Source organism: Phoenix dactylifera, chromosome 9 (assembly GCF_009389715.1).
Source record: "Phoenix dactylifera cultivar Barhee BC4 chromosome 9, palm_55x_up_171113_PBpolish2nd_filt_p, whole genome shotgun sequence".
Classification (NCBI taxonomy): Eukaryota; Viridiplantae; Streptophyta; class Magnoliopsida; order Arecales; family Arecaceae; genus Phoenix; species Phoenix dactylifera.
The window spans coordinates 1,282,327-1,301,944 of NC_052400.1; the positions used below are offsets into that span (position 1 = coordinate 1,282,327).

General features: G+C 40.8%; 2 protein-coding genes and 1 long non-coding RNA gene across 3 annotated transcripts; 2 read left to right on the plus strand and 1 right to left on the minus strand.

The window, feature by feature from the left end:
- The first annotated feature begins 1,876 nt into the window (after positions 1-1,876).
- On the plus strand, positions 1,877-2,386 carry LOC120112037. The gene is made up of 2 exons (XR_005513550.1): positions 1,877-2,125; positions 2,224-2,386. It is a non-coding gene; the product is annotated as an uncharacterized LOC120112037 (long non-coding RNA).
- Positions 2,387-2,733: 347 nt separating this feature from the next.
- On the plus strand, positions 2,734-4,091 carry LOC120111966 (nucleosome assembly protein 1;1-like; the record flags this gene model as incomplete). The annotated part of the gene is made up of 6 exons (XM_039130539.1): positions 2,734-2,924; positions 3,015-3,192; positions 3,292-3,335; positions 3,605-3,797; positions 3,893-3,910; positions 3,991-4,091. Coding segments are annotated over 6 exons (681 nt in total), but the record flags the coding sequence as incomplete, so codon positions are not given.
- A 4,659-nt stretch (positions 4,092-8,750) lies between these two features.
- Positions 8,751-9,637, minus strand: LOC108511727 (putative germin-like protein 2-1). The gene is made up of 2 exons (XM_026809438.2): positions 9,487-9,637; positions 8,751-9,318 (listed from the first exon to the last, which is right to left on the minus strand). Exons 1-2 carry the CDS (start codon positions 9,596-9,598, stop codon positions 8,762-8,764), a joined length of 669 nt encoding a protein of 222 aa, XP_026665239.2. The 5' UTR covers positions 9,599-9,637; the 3' UTR covers positions 8,751-8,761.
- Positions 9,638-19,618: the final 9,981 nt, after the last annotated feature.

The window sequence follows — 19,618 nt, forward strand, 5'->3', positions numbered from 1 at the left end:
CCGAGGGAGACGATTTAGAGATGTGGAGTTCCAGCATTCTCAGGTGGGATCTACTTCTGATCAGTCCCTGCAGTCCCAGCAGCCATGTGAGCACCAGCAGCACGAGTCAGGATCTCAGCGCGAGCCTCCTGCTGATTGTCCGGAGGATGAGCTCCGGATCCAGGGTAATTCGATTTAAAGTTCATATTTTATGTTCATATTTGTCTTCAACTTTTTAAGACTTTTTAATTTTAATAGATGGACAAGGGACGGTGAGGACGAGACGGGGACCCACTCAAGCAAAGGATGTGTGGAAGCTTCCTCCGGGTGAGAAGATCATCATCCGATGCAACGAATTGGGGCAGCCCATCAATAGAGCTGGAAGTCTTCTATCAAGCTTTTTAGGATCGGTTGCACGCAAGGGTCAGCTGTGTCCGCTCAACTATACGAAGTGGAATGACATGCTTCCTTCGTATAAGGTTGAGCTTCTTAGACTTATACAGGTAATGAATTGAATTTATTCTTTTTAATTCGACACCTCCTGTATATTAATTTGCTTAGTATCATAATTTTATTTTAGATGTTTAATATTATTATAACATTCTGAATCTTGTTGTAGGATAAGTTTGTACTCCCTCCAGAGAGCCATGATTGGGTGCTAAAGTCCCTCAATCGCAAATGAAAAGAATATAAAGCAAAATTGAAGACGGACTTTAAGCGCGAGGGTATGACAGAGGAGGAGGTTGCTCGTGTGACTCCTCCTGATGTATACCCTCAGCAGTGGAGGGAGCTTGTTCACTACTGGTTTTCTGAAAGAGGACAGGTCACGTATATTGTTTCAATATTTTATATTATATTTATTATTAATATAGATTGCGAATATATACATTGAATCATATTATACTGTGTGCTTTTATTTTGGCAGACATATTCTAATATTGGCAGAGCTGCACGAGCATCTCAAGCAGTTCCTCATACTTCAGGCTCGAAGAGTTATGCGAGACGTAGAAATGAATTCGTAAGTTCTTTTGAAACTATTTGATATTTTACTAACATATAGCACGTATCATGATATATAGTTTGCCAATATACTTTCCGTATGTGTAGATGGTAGAGCATGGAAGGGAGCCTGGTGAGGTAGAGTTTTATAAGATGACCCACACTCACCGAGATGGCAGCTTTGTCCGGAACGAGTCGAGAGATATAGTTGTATGTATTCATTTTTTATTTGTTCAGAATTTTCTTATTAATTTTACTTCTTTTAAAATATTAATGTGACTGTTTTTTTTTTTCTTGAGAGAGATATAGGAAAGAGCTACAACTCTTATTTCAGAGCGCGTCGGGGAGTCATCATCATCCGACGCGGCCAGTCGCGTCGAGGCTCAGGTCTATGCTGAATTGATGGGCCCAGAACGCTATGGTCGCGTGAGAGGTTACGGTGTCGGAGTTACCCCCACTCAGCTATCTGCAGTGAGCCGATATACCCAAGATGCCAGACAAGGTACTAGCACTGCAGAGGTTTGTAGTTTGAAAACAGAGATGGCACAGATAAAGCAGTCATATGAGACAAGGATAGAGGAGATGAGGCAGAGTCATATGACTGATATGGCGGAGTTGAAGCAAAGCCAAGAGTTGAAGATACAATCTTTGCAGGACCAGCTTGACCATATTTCATCCTTTTTGCAGAGATTTGCTCCTCCGGTACATAACTAAATCTATTTGAATATTTTATGTAATTATAATGTATTCTTGTATGAGCGTGATGACTTTCGTATTTTTAGTTTCTAAAATATTTTTTTTTCTTGTAGGTTGATGATACTTCATCTACTCGTAGAGATGATGATGCCGACCCTTGATACATATTGTAGATTGTGTACTTAGGAATTTGACTTGTATGCTTTAAGAATGTTTTTGAAGTACAATGTAATCAAATATGATAATATGAATATTTTGAATGAAAAGTTCTTGTTTGTGAAATTAGTATGTTCTTCAAATATGCACAACTTTATCTACTTCACCTTATCTTACTTGGGGAATGGCTCTATGTTGACTTGACAGGAACATGGTTTCAGGACAGGCAGTCCGGCTGGACAACTTGACTCCCACGAACTAGATGAGGTAACTGGAATACATCTTCTTCATGCAAGTAAACTGTTCATTCTATTTATCCACGGCTTGATAAGATACTTTTTCTTGATGATGATGTTGTTGTTCAAAAGGATTTGACACCACTATGGTCTTTAGATTTGAAGGGGATGGTGAATGGAGCAGTTGAGACGTGCAAAGAGAGCTTTCATAGGTTTGATACTTACCTCAATTTCTCAAACCCAAAAATCTCTGAAAATTTTGATCCACAAGCTTGTCGATGGGCATTTGGGATGAACATCTTTGACTTGAAGGAATGGAAGAAGCGAAATATCAATGGAATATATCATTATAGGCAAGACTTGGTAAGAAAAAATAGTTGTTGTTATTTTCTGTTCGGTAGATTTCCTATATGACTTCTATATTGATTACAATAACAATTGCCTAAATCTATCACATGTTCAATTCTTTATATAGTATACCGGATATTCCTCTGAAGAGAGTTTTCATGATTATGCTTTTATATGTTCACCTTTGGTTGTAGTCCTCTGAAGATATTCCTCTGTTCTTTTGTTCCTTCTATTCCTCATGAGAGTATGATGCATTTCTTTTGTTCCTTCTATTCCTTGTAAATTGGATATATGACTTATGAAAGTTGGATTATGATGATTCCAGATTCAAGAGCGTGATGAGGGAGCTCTCAAGTATCTAAAGGATATCAAGTGGTGCAGAATAGATAATCCCAAGGGTTTCAAGCTTGAGTTTTTCTTTGATCCTAATCCTTATTTCAAGAATGCCATCCTGACAAAAACGTATCATATGATTGATGATGAAGAACCGATCCTAGAGAAAGCAATAGGGTATTTTCTTTTCTATTTATTGCTAAATATTTTTCTTATAAGTTTTTCCTTCTCTATTTAAAATCTCATGCCGTTGTTCATATGTTGCAGGACTGAAATTGAATGGTTGCCAGGAAAGTGCTTGACTCAGAAGCTTCTGAAAAAGAAGCCAAAGAAGGGCTCAAAGAATGCCAAGCCCATTACCAAAACTGAAGAATGTGAAAGTTTTTTCAATTTCTTTAGTCCACCTCAAGTCCCTGATGATGATGAGGATATCGATGAAGACATTGTAAGTTGACATCATTACCTGCCTTCCTGGAGAAAAATAAGAAACTATAAGGACTAAATCAAATTAAAACAATGGCTTATCTTTTGCCTCTTTGAACAGGCTGAGCAGCTACAGAGTCAGATGGAGCAAGATTATGATATTGGGTAAGCCCTTTTTTCTCCCTCAAGCAGCCAACCAAACCTACTGCAGGTTGAAGAAAAAACAGGTTAGAGGGAGGTGTTGATTATGGAAAAAAAACAAAATCAAGTTAACATTTGCAGAGGCAGTTTTTGATTATCTCATCTCTGGCATTTTGGTTGCTAGTTCTTATAATGATTTGCCTATAAGATCAGGATTGAGATAAGCCTTCTGATTACTGTGTAAGCTCATGCATGCTCCTAGATGCTGAGTGGGTGGTGTCATTGTCCTGCAGGTCCACTATCAGAGACAAGATTATTCCTCATGCTGTTTCGTGGTTCACGGGGGAGGCTGTTCAGGAGGATGATTTTGAGGACTTAGAAGAGGATGATGAAGATGAAGATGGGGAGGAGGACGAGGAAGAGGATGAGGAGGATGAAGATGATGATGAAGAAGAAGAGGAAGAGGAAGGAAAGACCAGGAAGAAGGTATGTGTCTGAGATTTCTAAATTTTACTCTTTTTAGGTCTGAAATATTTGAGAATGGTGTGCTTACTTTTGATCTGCTTTATTGTCCCAAGGAGACAGCTACAACAAAGAAGGTGAGATATCTACTCACCCACTTGATCTTAATCTGCATAGTTCTTAATCTATATTCTAAATGATGGTTATCTTACTGCAGAAGAGTGGAGGGGATGGTCAACAAGGGGATCGGCCCGCGGAGTGCAAGCAGCAGTAAGGCTTTTCTGGAATGAAGTATTTTTCGGGCTTTCTAGAGTGTAGGTTGAAGTATCTGTTTTCAGGTGTTGGCTAAGTGAAGTGATGCGTTCTCATTCCACGCTGTTGTTTTATGTGGAAAATATGAGGAAGAGGAAGTTTTAGTGTCTTCGACATTTTTATACTACCTTTAGTTTATTCTTTTACTCGCCTTGCGGGAGACGGTTGTTAGATTATTTGTATGCCTTTTTGGTCGGGGAAGATTTTTGTACTGCCTTTCTAGCGTATACCCGGATGAACTATTAATTGTTATATTTATATATAATGATTATTGTGCCTTCCTGATTTTTGAATATGATGCTAGTATGCTTTCATGGTTCTGAATGTACTGCAGAGGCTTCTGTAATTTATGTATGCAAAGATTGTTTTTTGGGGGTTGATATGTTCCTTCTCAAAGTTGTAGAGGGATCCATGGTTTATGGTGAATGCCTACATCCATTCTGTCTTGAAAATTTTGTAATTCCTTTTTGTGCTGTGGTATTATTGTCTTGAATTTTAGGGAAAAATAAGAACAAGACGATGCATTTTTTTTTTTGTTAAAAAATAGTACGGAGAATAATTGATTCAAATAGTTTTGTTGTGAACTGTGAAACATGGATGCCCCTTGAATCGACATCCAGTATATTCTCTCCCCTCCCAGGCACATCTACTGTATTCTCTTCCTTTTATTAGTCATTTCTCATAATATGCCAATAAAAATGCTTTGGAGATTCGTTATCGCGGCCTACCTCATGCTATTGCCAATGTTATGTTCAGCTGCTCTCCATGAGCTTCACCAATTCTTTCTTGTTGCTTCAATCCTTTCTTGCTGTTATATGCTTTTATAAGGATGTGGGTGGTGCAGAATTGACTGGGTATGGTAATCGAAGATATTCCTCTGTTCTGAAAGCAGCTAGCTAGAGATCGTGGGAGAAGTCACATTAGCTTCAAAGATTCTGACAATGATTCTCATATGATTTCCCCATCAGTCTGGAAATCTGGAGGCCCATATCATGTGGCTCGTAGGGCATACCAGGAAGATTCTGACGAGTGTTATGAGACAGTTTATGCTGCTCGTCTCAGTGACAGGACGAGGCATATGCTGTTTGATGTGGATTTGAAGGTTCAAGCAAGTTATCAAGGTGAGCATGTTCCTCTGGTTTCTCTGATGAGCAGATTGAATGGCAAAGCAATTATAGGACACCCTGTTCAAATTGAAATACTCAAGAAGAGAGATTCTGACACAAAAGGCAAACACATTTACCCTCTCCAAGTATATCAGCATTAAGAGATTTATATCTCCACTGAATTGTAAGACAATCAAAGCGTGGATAGGGAAGCCACTAGCAATCTCTCATCAAGGATCAACTTTGACATGGTTATGCTTATATCTTTTCTGAAAAAAGGAATGCTGCATGTATCTTGTTCTATTTTAATCACAGCAGAATGCCAGATGATTTGCTTATCATAATCTTATATAGCTTAAAATACTTTCTGGTGACACTTGCAGCATGTTTGTCTCTTCTGTCAAGAGGCTGAGGGTGCTGAAGAGCTCCGATCTTTCTGTGCTATCTGTAAGCTCGCTGTTTTGTTATCTTTCATAAATTGTGATCATTACCTTGGCTGATAGAGATAATTCATTAGTGTACATACTTGGTCAGAATTGTGCGCATGTTATTTATTTTTGATTACTTTTATGCCTGATTTTGTTTCATATCTTCACTGTTTTTCAGCTGGGAGCAGTCTGCAGGAAAAGAAATGCAACAGAGTGTTGAAGGAAAGAGGAGAGGGAATACATATTAGCGGCAATGGGATAGCAGGTCACATGTAAATCCATTTAGTTTATAGCATCCACATCCACATCCACATATGATGCAACATCCACATGCACATCCACATGCACATGTATATGCATCGATATGCAGCATATGATGCAAGCAAACACGGCATGTATGTATATTATAAATGTACAAGCAAATAGTGTTGTCATATTGCAATGGTGAAACAGTGGCTGGTTGCTATATATGATGTTCATGCATGAATTGGCTGACCTCAGTTGTTGAGAGATAGAAATAGAAAGGTGGGGGTAGAAATTAATTGGATCTCTCATGGGGAATGTCTTCTACGTTGGTGGCCCGGGCGTGCCTTCGTCAACCTTGAACAGCTGACTGAAAGAGTGTGACAGTGACCAATGCGTGCTGTCTCTATGAAGTGAATTGGGCAACCGACTGGGACGAGTCAGTTCCCGACTCTCAAATAAAGTGCTCTTCCCACATGCCGTGGGCTACCACTGAAGGCTTTTCTGAGGGAGGGTACACCTTGCTTGCCGTGGGTTGAAGTACGCCGACGCTTTTAAGCGTCGGGTTTGTATAAAATGAACGACGCTTTTAAGCGTCGGCATAGTCCAAAACAAAATACGGTGGGAAGCGTGGGTTGAAGTACGCCGACACTTTTAAGCGTCGGTTTTGTAAAAAATGAACGACGCTTAAAAGCGTCGGCATAGTCCAAGCAACGCAAAACTGGATTGGGCTTTATCGACGCTTTAAAGCGTCGGTTAAGCCGTTTTTGCCGACGCTTTCATTAGCGTCGGCAAATCCCTGTTTTTGCCGACGCTTTTTCTTAGCGTCGGCAAAAATCGGACCCACGCCCACCTGCCCGACGTCTGACCCACGCTTTGCGATGCATGGGCTGGAAATTCGCCGACGCTTAAGCGTCGGGAGAGACCAAAAAAAGCGTCGGGAGATATCCTTTCTTTTGTAGTGAACAATTACTTGGCAAAATGCATGAGACTCAGGAGGCAACCAATCCACCATTGGTCTGGAAAAAAAAAAGGTTGTCTTGTAACCACATAATTGTCCTAGATGATTATAATTAACCCTTAAAAGTTTATTGCTTGGTGATGCATGACAAAATTTTGAGACATTAATATTGCAAATGGGTCCTTGGCTCAGTGGTAGAGTATTTGATTGCAGATCAAGTGGTCATTGGTTCCCTTTAGAAAATTATTATTTTGTATTGTATGATTACATAACATAAAAGTTTAATTTTTGATTCCTATTTTCTATTATAATGGAAAAATATTATTTGTTTTCTCACTAATACAACTCAAATTATTTTATGATTTTTAGAACCATTATGATGGTCTTTTAGTGAGAGATAGTGGTAATGGAATATGGCATTATTGAAACCTTGGTTGTAATTATTTTTTTAAAGGGGATTACTGAGTAATAGAGAATATCATAAGATTGAAACTCGAGGTCCTTAATTGCATAATTATATTAATAAAAAATAAAAATTTAAATTATTATGACAGTAAAAGTGTGTTAACAACTTCAAGTTCTTGAAAAATAATCCCCTTTAAATTAGTTTTAAAATTATCTCATAAGTAAGCTCTTGAAAAATACATATCCAATGCATCTCAAATGGAGCTTTTGCCTAACAACTTCAAGTTCAAGCTTTTCTTAGCAAATTTTTTCAGCTTTTGGAGAAAATAGAATGCTGATCCAAAATAATAAATAAAAAATTAGAATTTTGTCTCGATCCAAAGACTAATGTGTAACACTCCTTACTATCGAATGACCTTTTTGCATTTCTACACGAAATCCAAGCCGACCATCACAGAACAACTGAAGATATGGAAAAGAAATGGAAAAAGGACATGGCCGGCTAGGTGGGTGGCGCTCGGTGGCCTAAATTGTTTAGAATGGTGTGACTCAATTCATCCAATCAAGAAATAGATGTTCGATTAGAGCAAGAAGTAGATGTTCGATTAGAGAAAGAAAATATATTAAGAGTAATCAATGGTGGGTCCTTCGATAACTGACAATGAAGAGGCCAACAAGATGGATGGTGTAATAATCTAGGACCTCACCCAAAATGGCTAGCCATAAGACATTATTTGAGTTTCTTAATCCTATATAAGTACCCAAGACCTCCTCGGCGTAAAAACGATGTGGGGCTTAACACATGCCCACACGGATCCTCACATACTCTCTTCGTTCAAGCTTTGACGTCCTCATTAGACTAAGGGTTTAAATCTTCATATACTATGGTCCGTGGTCAGCCTCCATGAACTCTTGTTGCAGTGTCCTCTAGTCTACATATACTATGGTCCGAGTTTGCTCTGATAACATTTATAACAACCCAGGACCTCACCTAAAATGGCTAATCGGAAGATATTATTTGGGTTCCTTGATCATATATAAGTACCCAAGATCTCCTCGGTGAATAACCGATGTGGGACTAAACATATGCCCGCACGGGTCTTCACAGGTGGTTGCCTGAATTACTTTTGTGTTGGATATTAAATAGAAAATTTCTTCTTGTGCTGGATATTAAATAGAAAATTTCTTGGTGTTTTTTGTTGGGTTCAGGTACTTCAAGTGTCTTGTGAGGCGAACAAGTTACATTGGATATGCATCCATTTTTCACTTGCCTAGCTCGTGTGCAGCTTGAAAATTTCATTTATGTCGCTTTTGCATGTGTAAAAATTATAAGCCTAGCCAGATATAAACTGAGGCTAGGAAAAGTGTCTGAAGTTTTTGAAGTCGATGAAATAACTAAAACGAGGAGTCGTTCATCAACAATATATATTATTTCTTATGCAAACTGATAGGTATTGTTTGCTTATTCAAATAGAATTAATAGTACAAATAATTGTGTCTAAATTTTCCATCAGGAAGCTTGTATGCAGTTTTCTAGTTGTTGTTGTCCATCCAGAATTGGGCCTGGAGCCAGTCCACGGTCTTCTTGTCCAATTGAAAGGCCTTGGCAAGAACATAATCAGAGATTGGTGGCTTCGCTCCAAAGACTGCATTGGCTATGGTGATCACGCCAGGGTTCTGACTGCTGAGACCGGCAATAGCAACAACATTTGTCTTCCCACAGTTGAATTGGAAATGGATGAGGCCTTGAGGAAATACGAACACATCGCCCTTGTTAAGGACCTTAGTGAAGAGCTGGTTGTTGGGGCTATTAGATGTGACGAAGCCGACATGGAGCGTGCCTTCCAACACCGTAAGGATCTCCGTTCCCCTTGGGTGGATGTGAGGAGGGTTGACTCCATAGGGTGCAAAGTCCAAGCGAGCCAGCGAGATGCCAAGCGTGTTGAGCCCAGGAATCTGGTTCACGTTGACTTGAGTCACGTTAGACCCAAGTTTGTTCCCTGTGTCGCGGGGCTTGTCTAGGCCATAGAAGAAGAAATCTTCGGCTTTGGCAAGCTTTGGGTCCTTGCAAACGAACCCATTTACAAGCACTGCATGAACAATTGCAAGAAAGGTAAGTATATATAACGACATATGATAGAAACTCATCATTAGTATCTTTGAAGTTGGGTTGACAGCTGGTAACTTCAGCACCATGCATGCTAATTACATATTTAGTAACTAATAACTAATAAGGTAGATGTTGTGAAGAGGAGTACCATTTGATTTAAGATCAGCAACGCAGAAGTCCTGGAGTTGACTAGGATCAGAAGCAATGGCATGAGATGAAGCCAGAGCAAGGAGAGCAAGGAAGAGGAAATGGGCAGCCATCTATTCTCTCTTAATTTCTAGCTAGCAGAAGAATAGCCAAGGGATTTGGAGCAAGGTGTTGTGATCCAATGGCTTGGAGGAGGTAGATATATATAGCGGTTGATGTGGGACTTGGCCTGTCGTACGTGACGCTTGAATTAGTCATGCAACTTTATTAGAATGAGCATGAGTATAGGAAAATTTCATGGCATGGTTTTCAAAATGGTTCCTCATGCGTTTATATTTGTCCTGGTAAAACTTTGATTTGGTCTTGATGATAACAGATGCTACGTTATTAAAAAGTAGTTCGAGAAAAGGAAAAGAAAGCGATTATAATATTACCACACCATCCGACATAGGTCATGTTTTGTCTTCTTTTTTTTTAAAAAAAACACAATTTCTGATGCCTGTTGTAGTCTTGTTGCAAGTTGCAACCAATACGGTGTCGTTAGATAATGCTTACATCCAATTGTGATTTCAATCATACATCAACAGGAAATCTGTGAGAGACCTGAATGGGCTGGAGGCGGCTGGGCTGGGCTGAAGTCGGCAGGCCCAGCCGCCTCCAGCCCTTGGCCCACAATTGAAGCGGAACAGGGGATCACTATCGCGATCCCCTGCTCTGCCTTCCTCTGGCGAGGTGGGGCGGAGGCGCCGTGGCGGTTCCGCGGCAGCCCGCGGTCGTGCTCATCTCGCGGCGGTGAATGGGCCGACCTCCTTCGGAAAACCCATTATAAAAACCTCTCATCCCTCTGCCATTGTTCCACCATCGAGTCTTCTTCTCCCTCTCCCTCCCTCTCTTCCATCTTTCTCCTCCTTCCTCGGTGGACGGCGTGCCACCGTAGCCAAGCACCACTACTCGAGTGCCCTGTTTTCTTTGATTTCCCATTGTTCCGAGGTCCCTTTCGTCGCCGGAAGCTCCGCCACCGCTAGCCGCTAGACGGAGCCACCCTCGAACGAGATCCTTCCCCTTCGTCACTCGCCGGTAAGTCTCCTTCCCTTTCCTCTTCGACTCCTAGCCGAATAATGCTGTTCTTCTTCCCCTGTTTAGGACCCAAACTGAGAGCTCTCTCAATCTTCCTCCCCATCGGCCACCATAGTGGCCGCCGGCCTCCACTGCGGTTGGGTAGCCGTCGATCTCCAGCTTCCACTGCGGTCCGGTGCACCCTCCCTCTTCCTTATTTTCCTCCTCCTTCCTTGTTTTCTCAAAGGGATGAAGAACCCCTGTTTTGGACCGTGATTAGGCCGTGATCATTCATCTGGCCTTGTTCGAAATTGGGCCCATTTCATTCATTTTGGACCTTGTTGAGCTGTGCCTATTTTGGGCCATTTTGGGCCCTGTTCATTTTGTTGGGTTGTGTCCATCGTAGGCCGAGTTTGGGTCTTGTTTATACTGTTGGGCCATGCCCTGTGGGGCTTGTTCACTCTGTTGGATCGTATCCATCGTGGACCGATTTTGGGCCCTATTTACCTTGCTACGTCGTGCCCATTATGGGTCGTATATATTTTGGGCCATGTTGGTCCTATTTATCCATTGTGGGTCGTATTCACTTTGGGCCGTGATCATTCATTTTAAGCCCTGCTTATCTATGGTAGGTTATATTCCTTTTGGGCCCCATTGGGCTGTGTTCATCCATTGTGGGTCAAGTCCGATCATTTTGGACCAAATACATTGATTGATCTAGGTCGACTCATGCCAAATATTTCTTTTCCAATTGTGGTCAAACCAGAGAGAATAGGTCAAGCCTTTAATTGGACCTAACTAAGTAGATCAAATCTAAAAGCTCAACTAGCCATAAATCGTGTATCTCTTTTTATGACTAGATCTAGACCTTTCTCCTAATGATCGAGTCAAACCACTCGGATTGAGCCCAAGATTAGGATTAGACACTACGCCAAAAAAGTAAATTTCCGACTCTTATTTGCCGACGCTTATTCCAAGCGTCGGCAAAAATTTTTCCCCCGTCAACATTTGCGTCGTCAAAGTTAATACGTAATTGACGACGCTTTTAACGACGCTTTTTAGCGTTGTTAAATAACGACGCTTTTAAGCGTCGTTAAAAGCGTCGTCGGAAGCCAAAAAATCACCTCGTTTTAGTCCCACATCGGCGGATCTGAAAAAAAACTATTTATATAACCAAATCCAACTACTCTGCATGGATGGAATGAAGGTACCGATTGGGAAGGTTGTTTATATTTCTCTTTGTGTTCTATCAGCACCATGGAATGGAGGAGAAGATGAGAAGATGCAGGCCAATGGTAATTAGCGACGCTTTAAAGCGTCGGTAAAGAGCGACGCTTTAAAGCGTCGCTAAATTGTAATTAGCGACGCTTTAAAGCGTCGCTAAATTGTAATTAGCGACGCTTTTGAAAGCGTCGGAAAATATTTTTTCCACTGTAGCATAGGCGACGCTTTACCGACGCTTTGTAAAGCGTCGGGATGGTTTCTACCGACGCTTAAAAGCGTCGCTAATAGCCAAAAAAAGCGTCGCTAATGTTCAAGTTTCTTGTAGTGAGACCAAATAGCCAAATCCGAGCTGAGATTCTCTCTCCTCCTTTTTTCCTCTAGACAAGCTCAGGAATCCTAGCGTAATCCATGTTCTTCTTGTAACTCATATCCAAGTTGACCCAGTTTGAAAAATCCCAAACCACCCTGGTACTTAGGCGGTAGACTGATCTATTGCTTCAACCCCAGCTAAATTTGACCATTTTTAATCTTCACCATTAAATCCTCCTTGCTTGGACCAACCTAGGCAGTTGGGCACAATCACCTGACCAACCTGATTTGGGTGCATAAGACAATAGTATTTAATTTTGACTTCTGGAATGATATTAAAATTAATAATATTTTAATGATATTAAATAGGTGTATCTGACACGTTTGTTTGAAGTGGGAATTAAAGCAAAAAGAGATAGGTAACCTAATGCTTCAAAGTATGTTTTCCAAATTATTTGTTAAAAATAATTATTAGTTTATTAAATTTTAATATATGTTTTGTACATAACTAAATGGGTCAGGAATGTTAATAATCATGTTAACATTGTGTTATATGTTATGAAATCTGAAAAATGTGATTAGGCAAATTATGAAAAATCTATTTTGCATATATGTATGTATTCTCGGCATGGCTATGATCTGGCCCCATCGATAGGGATTATTCGTTGGCCCTGTCGACTTGCAATATGTAAGAAACTGGTTTCGATACCTGATTAGAATAATGGTATTTGGACATCGTACCACCAGTGGTTAATAATAGTGGTGTTTGACATTTTGTACGACCCATCCCACCTGGTTACGTGGCCATAGCCTATTGATGTTGGAATTTTAGTATCAGAATTTTTGTGAAAATAATAATAAATTTCAAAAAATATTTATTATTTATTTTTCAGTCATTATTTTGTGCTTTGATTAAATATCTAGTATGTTTGACCCTCCTCTAGGGTATTATGTTGCTTATTGAGCTAGTGTAGTTTATTATCATATATTCTCTGTTTTTCAGATCCAGAAGCATGATCATATGAAACTGGAGTGTGCGCTAGATTTTCTGAAGTTTTTCTCAATTATTGGCATTTTAGTTAGATTAGCTAGATTATTTGATTATGTCAGTACATATTATTTTTGAAACTTTGTAAGATCTATTTGAATAAATTAATGTTTGAAATAAATTTTAAGGATTTGTCATTGCTTTGATATGATCTGCAGCCTTGCATGCATGCATAGTCTGTCATGCAAGCATGCAACGTCTATCGCGCTCCGGGCTCGGGGCGTGACAAAATCTACGAACTATTTAATTGTGAACGTGATTTAAAGGGAGAATGATGTGATGAAGGCTAGTAATTTCTGACGGCGCACTACAAAAAAAAGTCAGGCATTGTCGATAGTTTTTAATGTATATACCGACGTTTTTTTCTAGCGTCGGCAGATCACAGTCAAAAAAACCTATTTTTCCTGGAGTGGTGCCACCTTGTTTTTAACGGCCTAATCCATTGTTTTTGGACATTCGCCATTTTGCATCAAACTTTGGACTTTTCCAAGGCTGAACATACTTTCAGGAAAGCCAATTACCCAGCTGATTGGCTAGCAGGTAGGGACATCAATTTGAATTTCATGGATGGTGATATTTTGCCACTTGAACTGGCACTGGTCCTACAAATGGATTCCAAGTGCTTCAACTATCTTCAGTGTAACATTCTGAAACTGAGGTGGGCCGGTTTCCGCCTCTCTTTCCATTCCATTTTCTCCATACCCTAACTTTCCATCCTTGGCAGCCAGCAAGGAGGATTCTAGAGACCAACAACCTCGAGTCACCTGCCATTCTTGGCAAGGGATTTATTGACAAAGCCACCAGCTGCGAGGGATGGGTTGAGTCACACCCTTTCTTCCTTATTTTGCTCGGCTAATAGGGGAAGGAGTTTTCCTCCTTTCCTTATTCGCCGGAGCTAGCCAAGGACGGGCAGATCGTACCCTCCCCTTTCTTTCTTCTCCCTCACATGCGGGCAAGATCAACGCCCGTCACAACCATGCAAAGATTAAGCTTTCTTTCGTTGGTTCTCACCTCCCTCATCACCCCCTTCATTTGTTCTTCTTCTTCCTCCTCCTTAGATCACAGGTAAGAGCATCGTCGCCGTGCACGTAGGGACAACCACCATGACGGTGAGCCCTCCCATCATCCTCTCTGATGCGGGATTTGCACCCCGTCACCAGCAGAGCCCACACACCAGCCGAGCAGCAGAAGAGAGAGTGTCCCCCAGAAGGTATTGTCCGCTTTGGGTCCGATTCGGGGGTCGAGCGTACACGGAGCCCTCCTCACGGCGCCTCACGGTTTTGCCCTACAAAAGGCGCCTCCTTAGGGGAAGGGTGATTGAGCCCCCCATTATATGGCACAGACCTTCCCGCTACACGGCCGATGTGGGACTAAATTCGAGGAACCCCCCGTAACACAGCCCCCCCAGCGGGGAGGTCCTGTGCCCGGGTCGGCTCCTTGCTGGATAGGCGGAGGGCCGAGGCCCTCCTTCTAGCGCCATCTGATGCGGGATTTGCACCCCGTCACCAGCAGAGCCCACACACCAGCCGAGCAGCAGAAGAGAGAGTGTCCCCCAGAAGGTATTGTCCGCTTTGGGTCCGATTCGGGGGTCGAGCGTACCCGGAGCCCTCCTCACGGCGCCTCACGGTTTTGCCCCACAAAAGGCGCCTCCTTAGGGGAAGGGTGATTGAGCCCCCCATTATATGGCACAGACCTTCCCGCTACACGGCCGATGTGGGACTAAATTCGAGGAACCCCCCGTAACACTCTCCTTTTCCCTAAGCCGAGCCTATCCCGTTGGTTGATCCGAGACCCTTCTGCCCTCTTCCTATTGAGTTTTGTTCCGCCGGCCATCGTCGCTGCCACCCACGACCAAGCCTCCACCATCACCACAACCAGGTCGTCAGCACCCTCTGCTTCTCTTCTCTTCCTCCCTCCTCTCCTCTCTCTCTCTCTCTCATTCTCTCTCTTCCATGTTTTCTCTCTTTTTTTATTTCTCTCTTCCGTTCTCTCTCCGATTCTCTCATACTTGGGTGATCGGCGTAAGGCAGACCCCGATCTTCTCACTCTCCCTATTTTCTTCTCTTTGGCCCCCTATCTTTCCCTCTCTCTTTCTAAACTGGTTTATTTATTTTTACGCAGGCATAGGAGAGCGAGGAGCACTGGAGCTTGGAGATGTATCGGGTTCTGAAGACCTATCCTATCACTAATATAATTACAGCCCCTCTTGTTCCCACCATTCTTAGATTGGGACGAGTAGATGGCATCATGAGTACTAGATTGGATTAATTTGAGGCATGCATCTGGATCCTGGCCACCAATCAATAGATCAGAGCTCATGACCCTTATTGTGGATCCTTTCTGAATTATGGAACTTTGGGTGGAGCTCATCAACATAAGTACATATCCTTAGTATATATGCGAAGTTTTTCTTTTAAAATATTATCTTTTGCTTTAGAAAGAAAATCTAACTTTTAGGAAATGCTTTTGAATAGGTCATGCCTAATCCGATAGGGGAGTTTCTTATACCTTGCCAGTTGAACTGTAAGTACCTTTAATTTAGTATCATTTCATATGCATAATATGCTTTGTATGTATTGAGCTTTGATTATGAATATTATTCGTACATCTATATATGTGTTATATGTTGTATTCTATATGTTGTGTATGCACTACATAAATATTCAATTCTAAAAATATATGATTTAGCATGAAATGTTGTACTAAGGTATTAAATTTCATTATGGTTGGATCAAGACATTGTTGATTTTCTTCCGTTGTGATGATTTGCTCTCTAGCCTGACTATGATTATACAGTTCAGGATCTAGTCACCTTCCAGGCCTCCATGGAGCTATCACTGGCACATGCTGTTGAAGACTTGTTTTTCCATGTAAGTTCGGACCTAGTCGCCTTTCGAGCATCTAGTGGGGTGATAACTGGCGCACGTTGATTGGTGGCATATTATAGTCAGGAGTTGGTTTTTTTTGGGATTTGCCACGGGTCGCTCATGGCTATAGTCATAAAAGTTATAAGAGAGTATGAATGGTTAAAGATATTGATTTAGAATCTTATCTTTGACCAGAAATATCACATATTTTTAAAAAATGTAGTTTAAATTCTTCATTATATTTTAATTATATATTGAAACTCTTATATTATGAAATTGATATTATGTGCATATTATGCTTGACTGAACTCGAGATAGAGGTGACTTAGGCCCTGTTTGAGGGAGCTGTTGGCAATAGAGCTGTTGGAAGTAGAGCTGTTCGAAGTAGAGCTGTTGGAAGTAGAGCTTTTATAAAAAGCTGTTTGCTGTTTGGTAACTACATTTCTAAAGTGCTGTGGCGCTTTAACATTTGTTTGGTAAACAAACTGAGAAAGTACTTTTGTATGACAAAATGACCATAAAGGACATTAGTAGTATTATACAATAGTGCATAATAAAATATAATATATATTAATACATAAATATATGATATTTAGTCTAATATTAATGTAATATAATATTATATTATTATAACATAGTACTATAACATTGTATACTATAGGATAATAATTTGATATAATATTAAATTATTTAACATAACATAATATTATATTTTATTTTATTTATAGTATAATGCAATAATAAATGTATAAAATATTATAATTATTAGTATAAATTAATTTTTCACTCTTTTGATGACCATTTATTTCTCTAACAAATTTTCTAGCTAGATGAAAAAATTAGTTAAATAATTACTAATATTTTTATTTATTTATTTATTTATTTATTCTTTCATTTATATACATATTTATTTATTTATTTATTTTCTTTTTTTTCTTTTTTTTTTCCTTTTTTTTCTTTCCTTTTTCTTCTTTTTCTTTCCCTTTCTTTTTTCTTCTCTTCTTCTCCTTCCTTCCTCCTTTTCCTTCTTCTCCTTTCTTCTCCCGCGAGGCCGGTGGCGCCGGAAGAGGGCCGGGTCGCGGCGGCCGCGGGAGGAGGCCCGGGAGGGGAGTGGGACGGTGGGCCCCGGCGACCGCGGGGGGAGGGGGGCTCGGAAGGAGGCCGGGACGGCGGGCTGTGGCGACCGCGGGGGAGGGGGGCTCGGGAGGGGGCCGGGACGGCGGGTCGCGGGGGGAGGGGGGCTCGGGAGGAGGCCGGGACGGCCGGTTGTGGCGACCGCGAGGGGAGGGGGGCTCGGGAGGGGGCCGGGACGGCGGGCCGCGGGGGGAGGGGGGCCTCGGGAGGGGGCCGGGACGGCGGGCTGCGGCGCCTGCCGGGGAGGCGGCGGCCATGGCCGCTCCTTCCTCTTTTTTTGTTCTGGTGGGTCGCAGCGATGGCTGGGGAGCACGGCCACGGGTGGCTGGGCAGCCACGGGCTGCCTCCCAAAACAAAAAAAAAAAAAAAGGAGGGCCGGCGACATTGAGGAGAAGAAGGAGATAGAGAAGGAGAGAGAGAGAGGGGGGATGGTGAGAGAGGAAGAGGCGGTGGGATGGAGATTTTTGGGAGGAAAAATGAACTTTTAAATGGGGGTATTTTGGTCAAAAATACAGCTTCCCGACAAAGCTGAAAACAGCGTTTTCGGAAAGCTCCAAAATGGAGCTTCTGCCAAAAAGCTGTTTTCAGCTTCCCGCAAAAGCTGAAACAGCTTTTCCAAAATTTTACCAAACACTCTTTTTTACCTAAAAGTACTTTTGGAGGGCCAGAAAGTGCTTTTTGGCCCTCCAAAAGCTCCCCCAAACAGGGCCTTACTAAGCTTTTTAGTTCATTTTCATCATTTCTTTGCCCTTTTCAGATGCCAACATTTAATGCAGATGGGATCATAGGTCGTGAGTGGGAGGAAGAAGCAACTTCTTTTTTTTTCTTGTAATGTCTATGATATCAATATAGAACATGTTTGAAAAATAATGTTGATTCTTGAATTATGAATAATTATCATTCTATGAATACTTTACCTGCATTGATACTATATATAATATTTTCTTAGGCCTTGCATGTCCTATGGGTTACACCTTATAGGCGTGCAGTCGTCTATCACGTGCCGTTCGCACTAATAAGGATGGGGTGGTCTCCCAGATTTGTTCTTCACTTTGTATTCTAGTTTTAATTATATCTTGTGTCCGTATGTGCATCCACAAAAAGAAAACAAAAAACAGAAAGAAGAAAAGTCCAAAGATCGATCAAACTAATACTTTAGCACTACCATCAAAGATGGAGATAGAGGAACAAGTAGGAGAAAAGAGATGTCATGCCCCGAGTGCAATAGATGCCGCATGCTTGTACGGTGGATCGTACAGGCATGCATGCAAGACAACGGATTATATCAAAGTAATTACAAATCTTTAAAATTTATTTAGTTATTAATTTATTCAAATGGTTTTTATAAAAGTTTCAAAGTAACATATGCTAATATAAATCAAATAATCTAACTAATCTAACTAAAATGCCAATAATTGCAAAAATCTTCAAAATCTAGTGCACTCTCTAGTCGTGTGCGATTATGCTTGGATCTAAAAAATAGAAAAAAAATATGATAATGAGCTACACTAGCCTAGTAAGCAACATAATACCCCAGAGTGGGGTTAAAGCATGCCCGATATTTTATTAAAACACAAAATAATATCTAAAAATAAATCATCAATAAATATATATATTTTTAAAAAATTATTATTATTTTTATAAAAACTTTAATAGTAAAATTCCAACATCAATAGGCCATGGTCACGTAACCCAGTGGCATGGGTTATACAAAGTGTCAAATCTACTATTATTAACTACCGGTGGCAACAGTATCCAAATACCACTATTCTAATCACCGGTGGTGCGGTGCTGAAACCAGTTTCTCATAGATTACAAGTCGATAGGGCCAACAAATAATCTCCATTGGCGGGGATAGAACAAATTATAGCCATGCTGAGAATACATACATACAAAATAGATTTTTCATAATTTACTAGATTTTATAACATATAATATAATTTTAGAATGATTATTAACATGCTTGACCTATTTAACCAAGTACAAAACATATATCAAAATTTAATCCACTAATAATTACTTTATCAAATAATTTGGAAAACACACTTTAAAGTATAGGGTTACTTACCTCTTTTTGCTTTAAATTCCACTTTAGGCAAACGGATCAAATGCACCTGTTTAATATTATTAAACTATTATTTATTTTAATATTATTCTAGAAGTCAAAATTAAACACTACGGTGTCATGCCTCTAGATCAGGTTGGTCGGGTGACAGTGCCTGACTACTCAGGTCGGTCTGAATCGGAAAGATTCAATAAGTCAAGTAAAGATCAAAAATGGTCAAATCTAGCTGGGCTGAAGTATTAGCCAGTCTATCGCCCGGGTACCAGGATGGTTCACGATCTCTAACTAGGTCAACTTGGATCCGACCAACAAAAAAAATAGGGCTTACACTAGGATCCCCGAGCATATCTAGAGAGAGAAAAAGGAGAGGGGAGAGAATCTTAACTTGGGTCTGGATTTGGTTTGATCCTGATTTCGGGCTCGGTCCGAG

What these genes read in the sequence shown, in the direction of transcription:
- LOC108511727 (XM_026809438.2), bottom strand. Translation starts at nt 9,598, where the DNA reads ATGGCTGCCCATTTCCTCTTCCTTGCTCTCCTTGCTCTGGCTTCATCT. An exon ending in TGCTGATCTTAAATCAAATG is followed by an intron (nt 9,319 to 9,486) that starts GTACTCCTCTTC and finishes TTGTTCATGCAG; the next exon opens with TGCTTGTAAATGGGTTCGTT.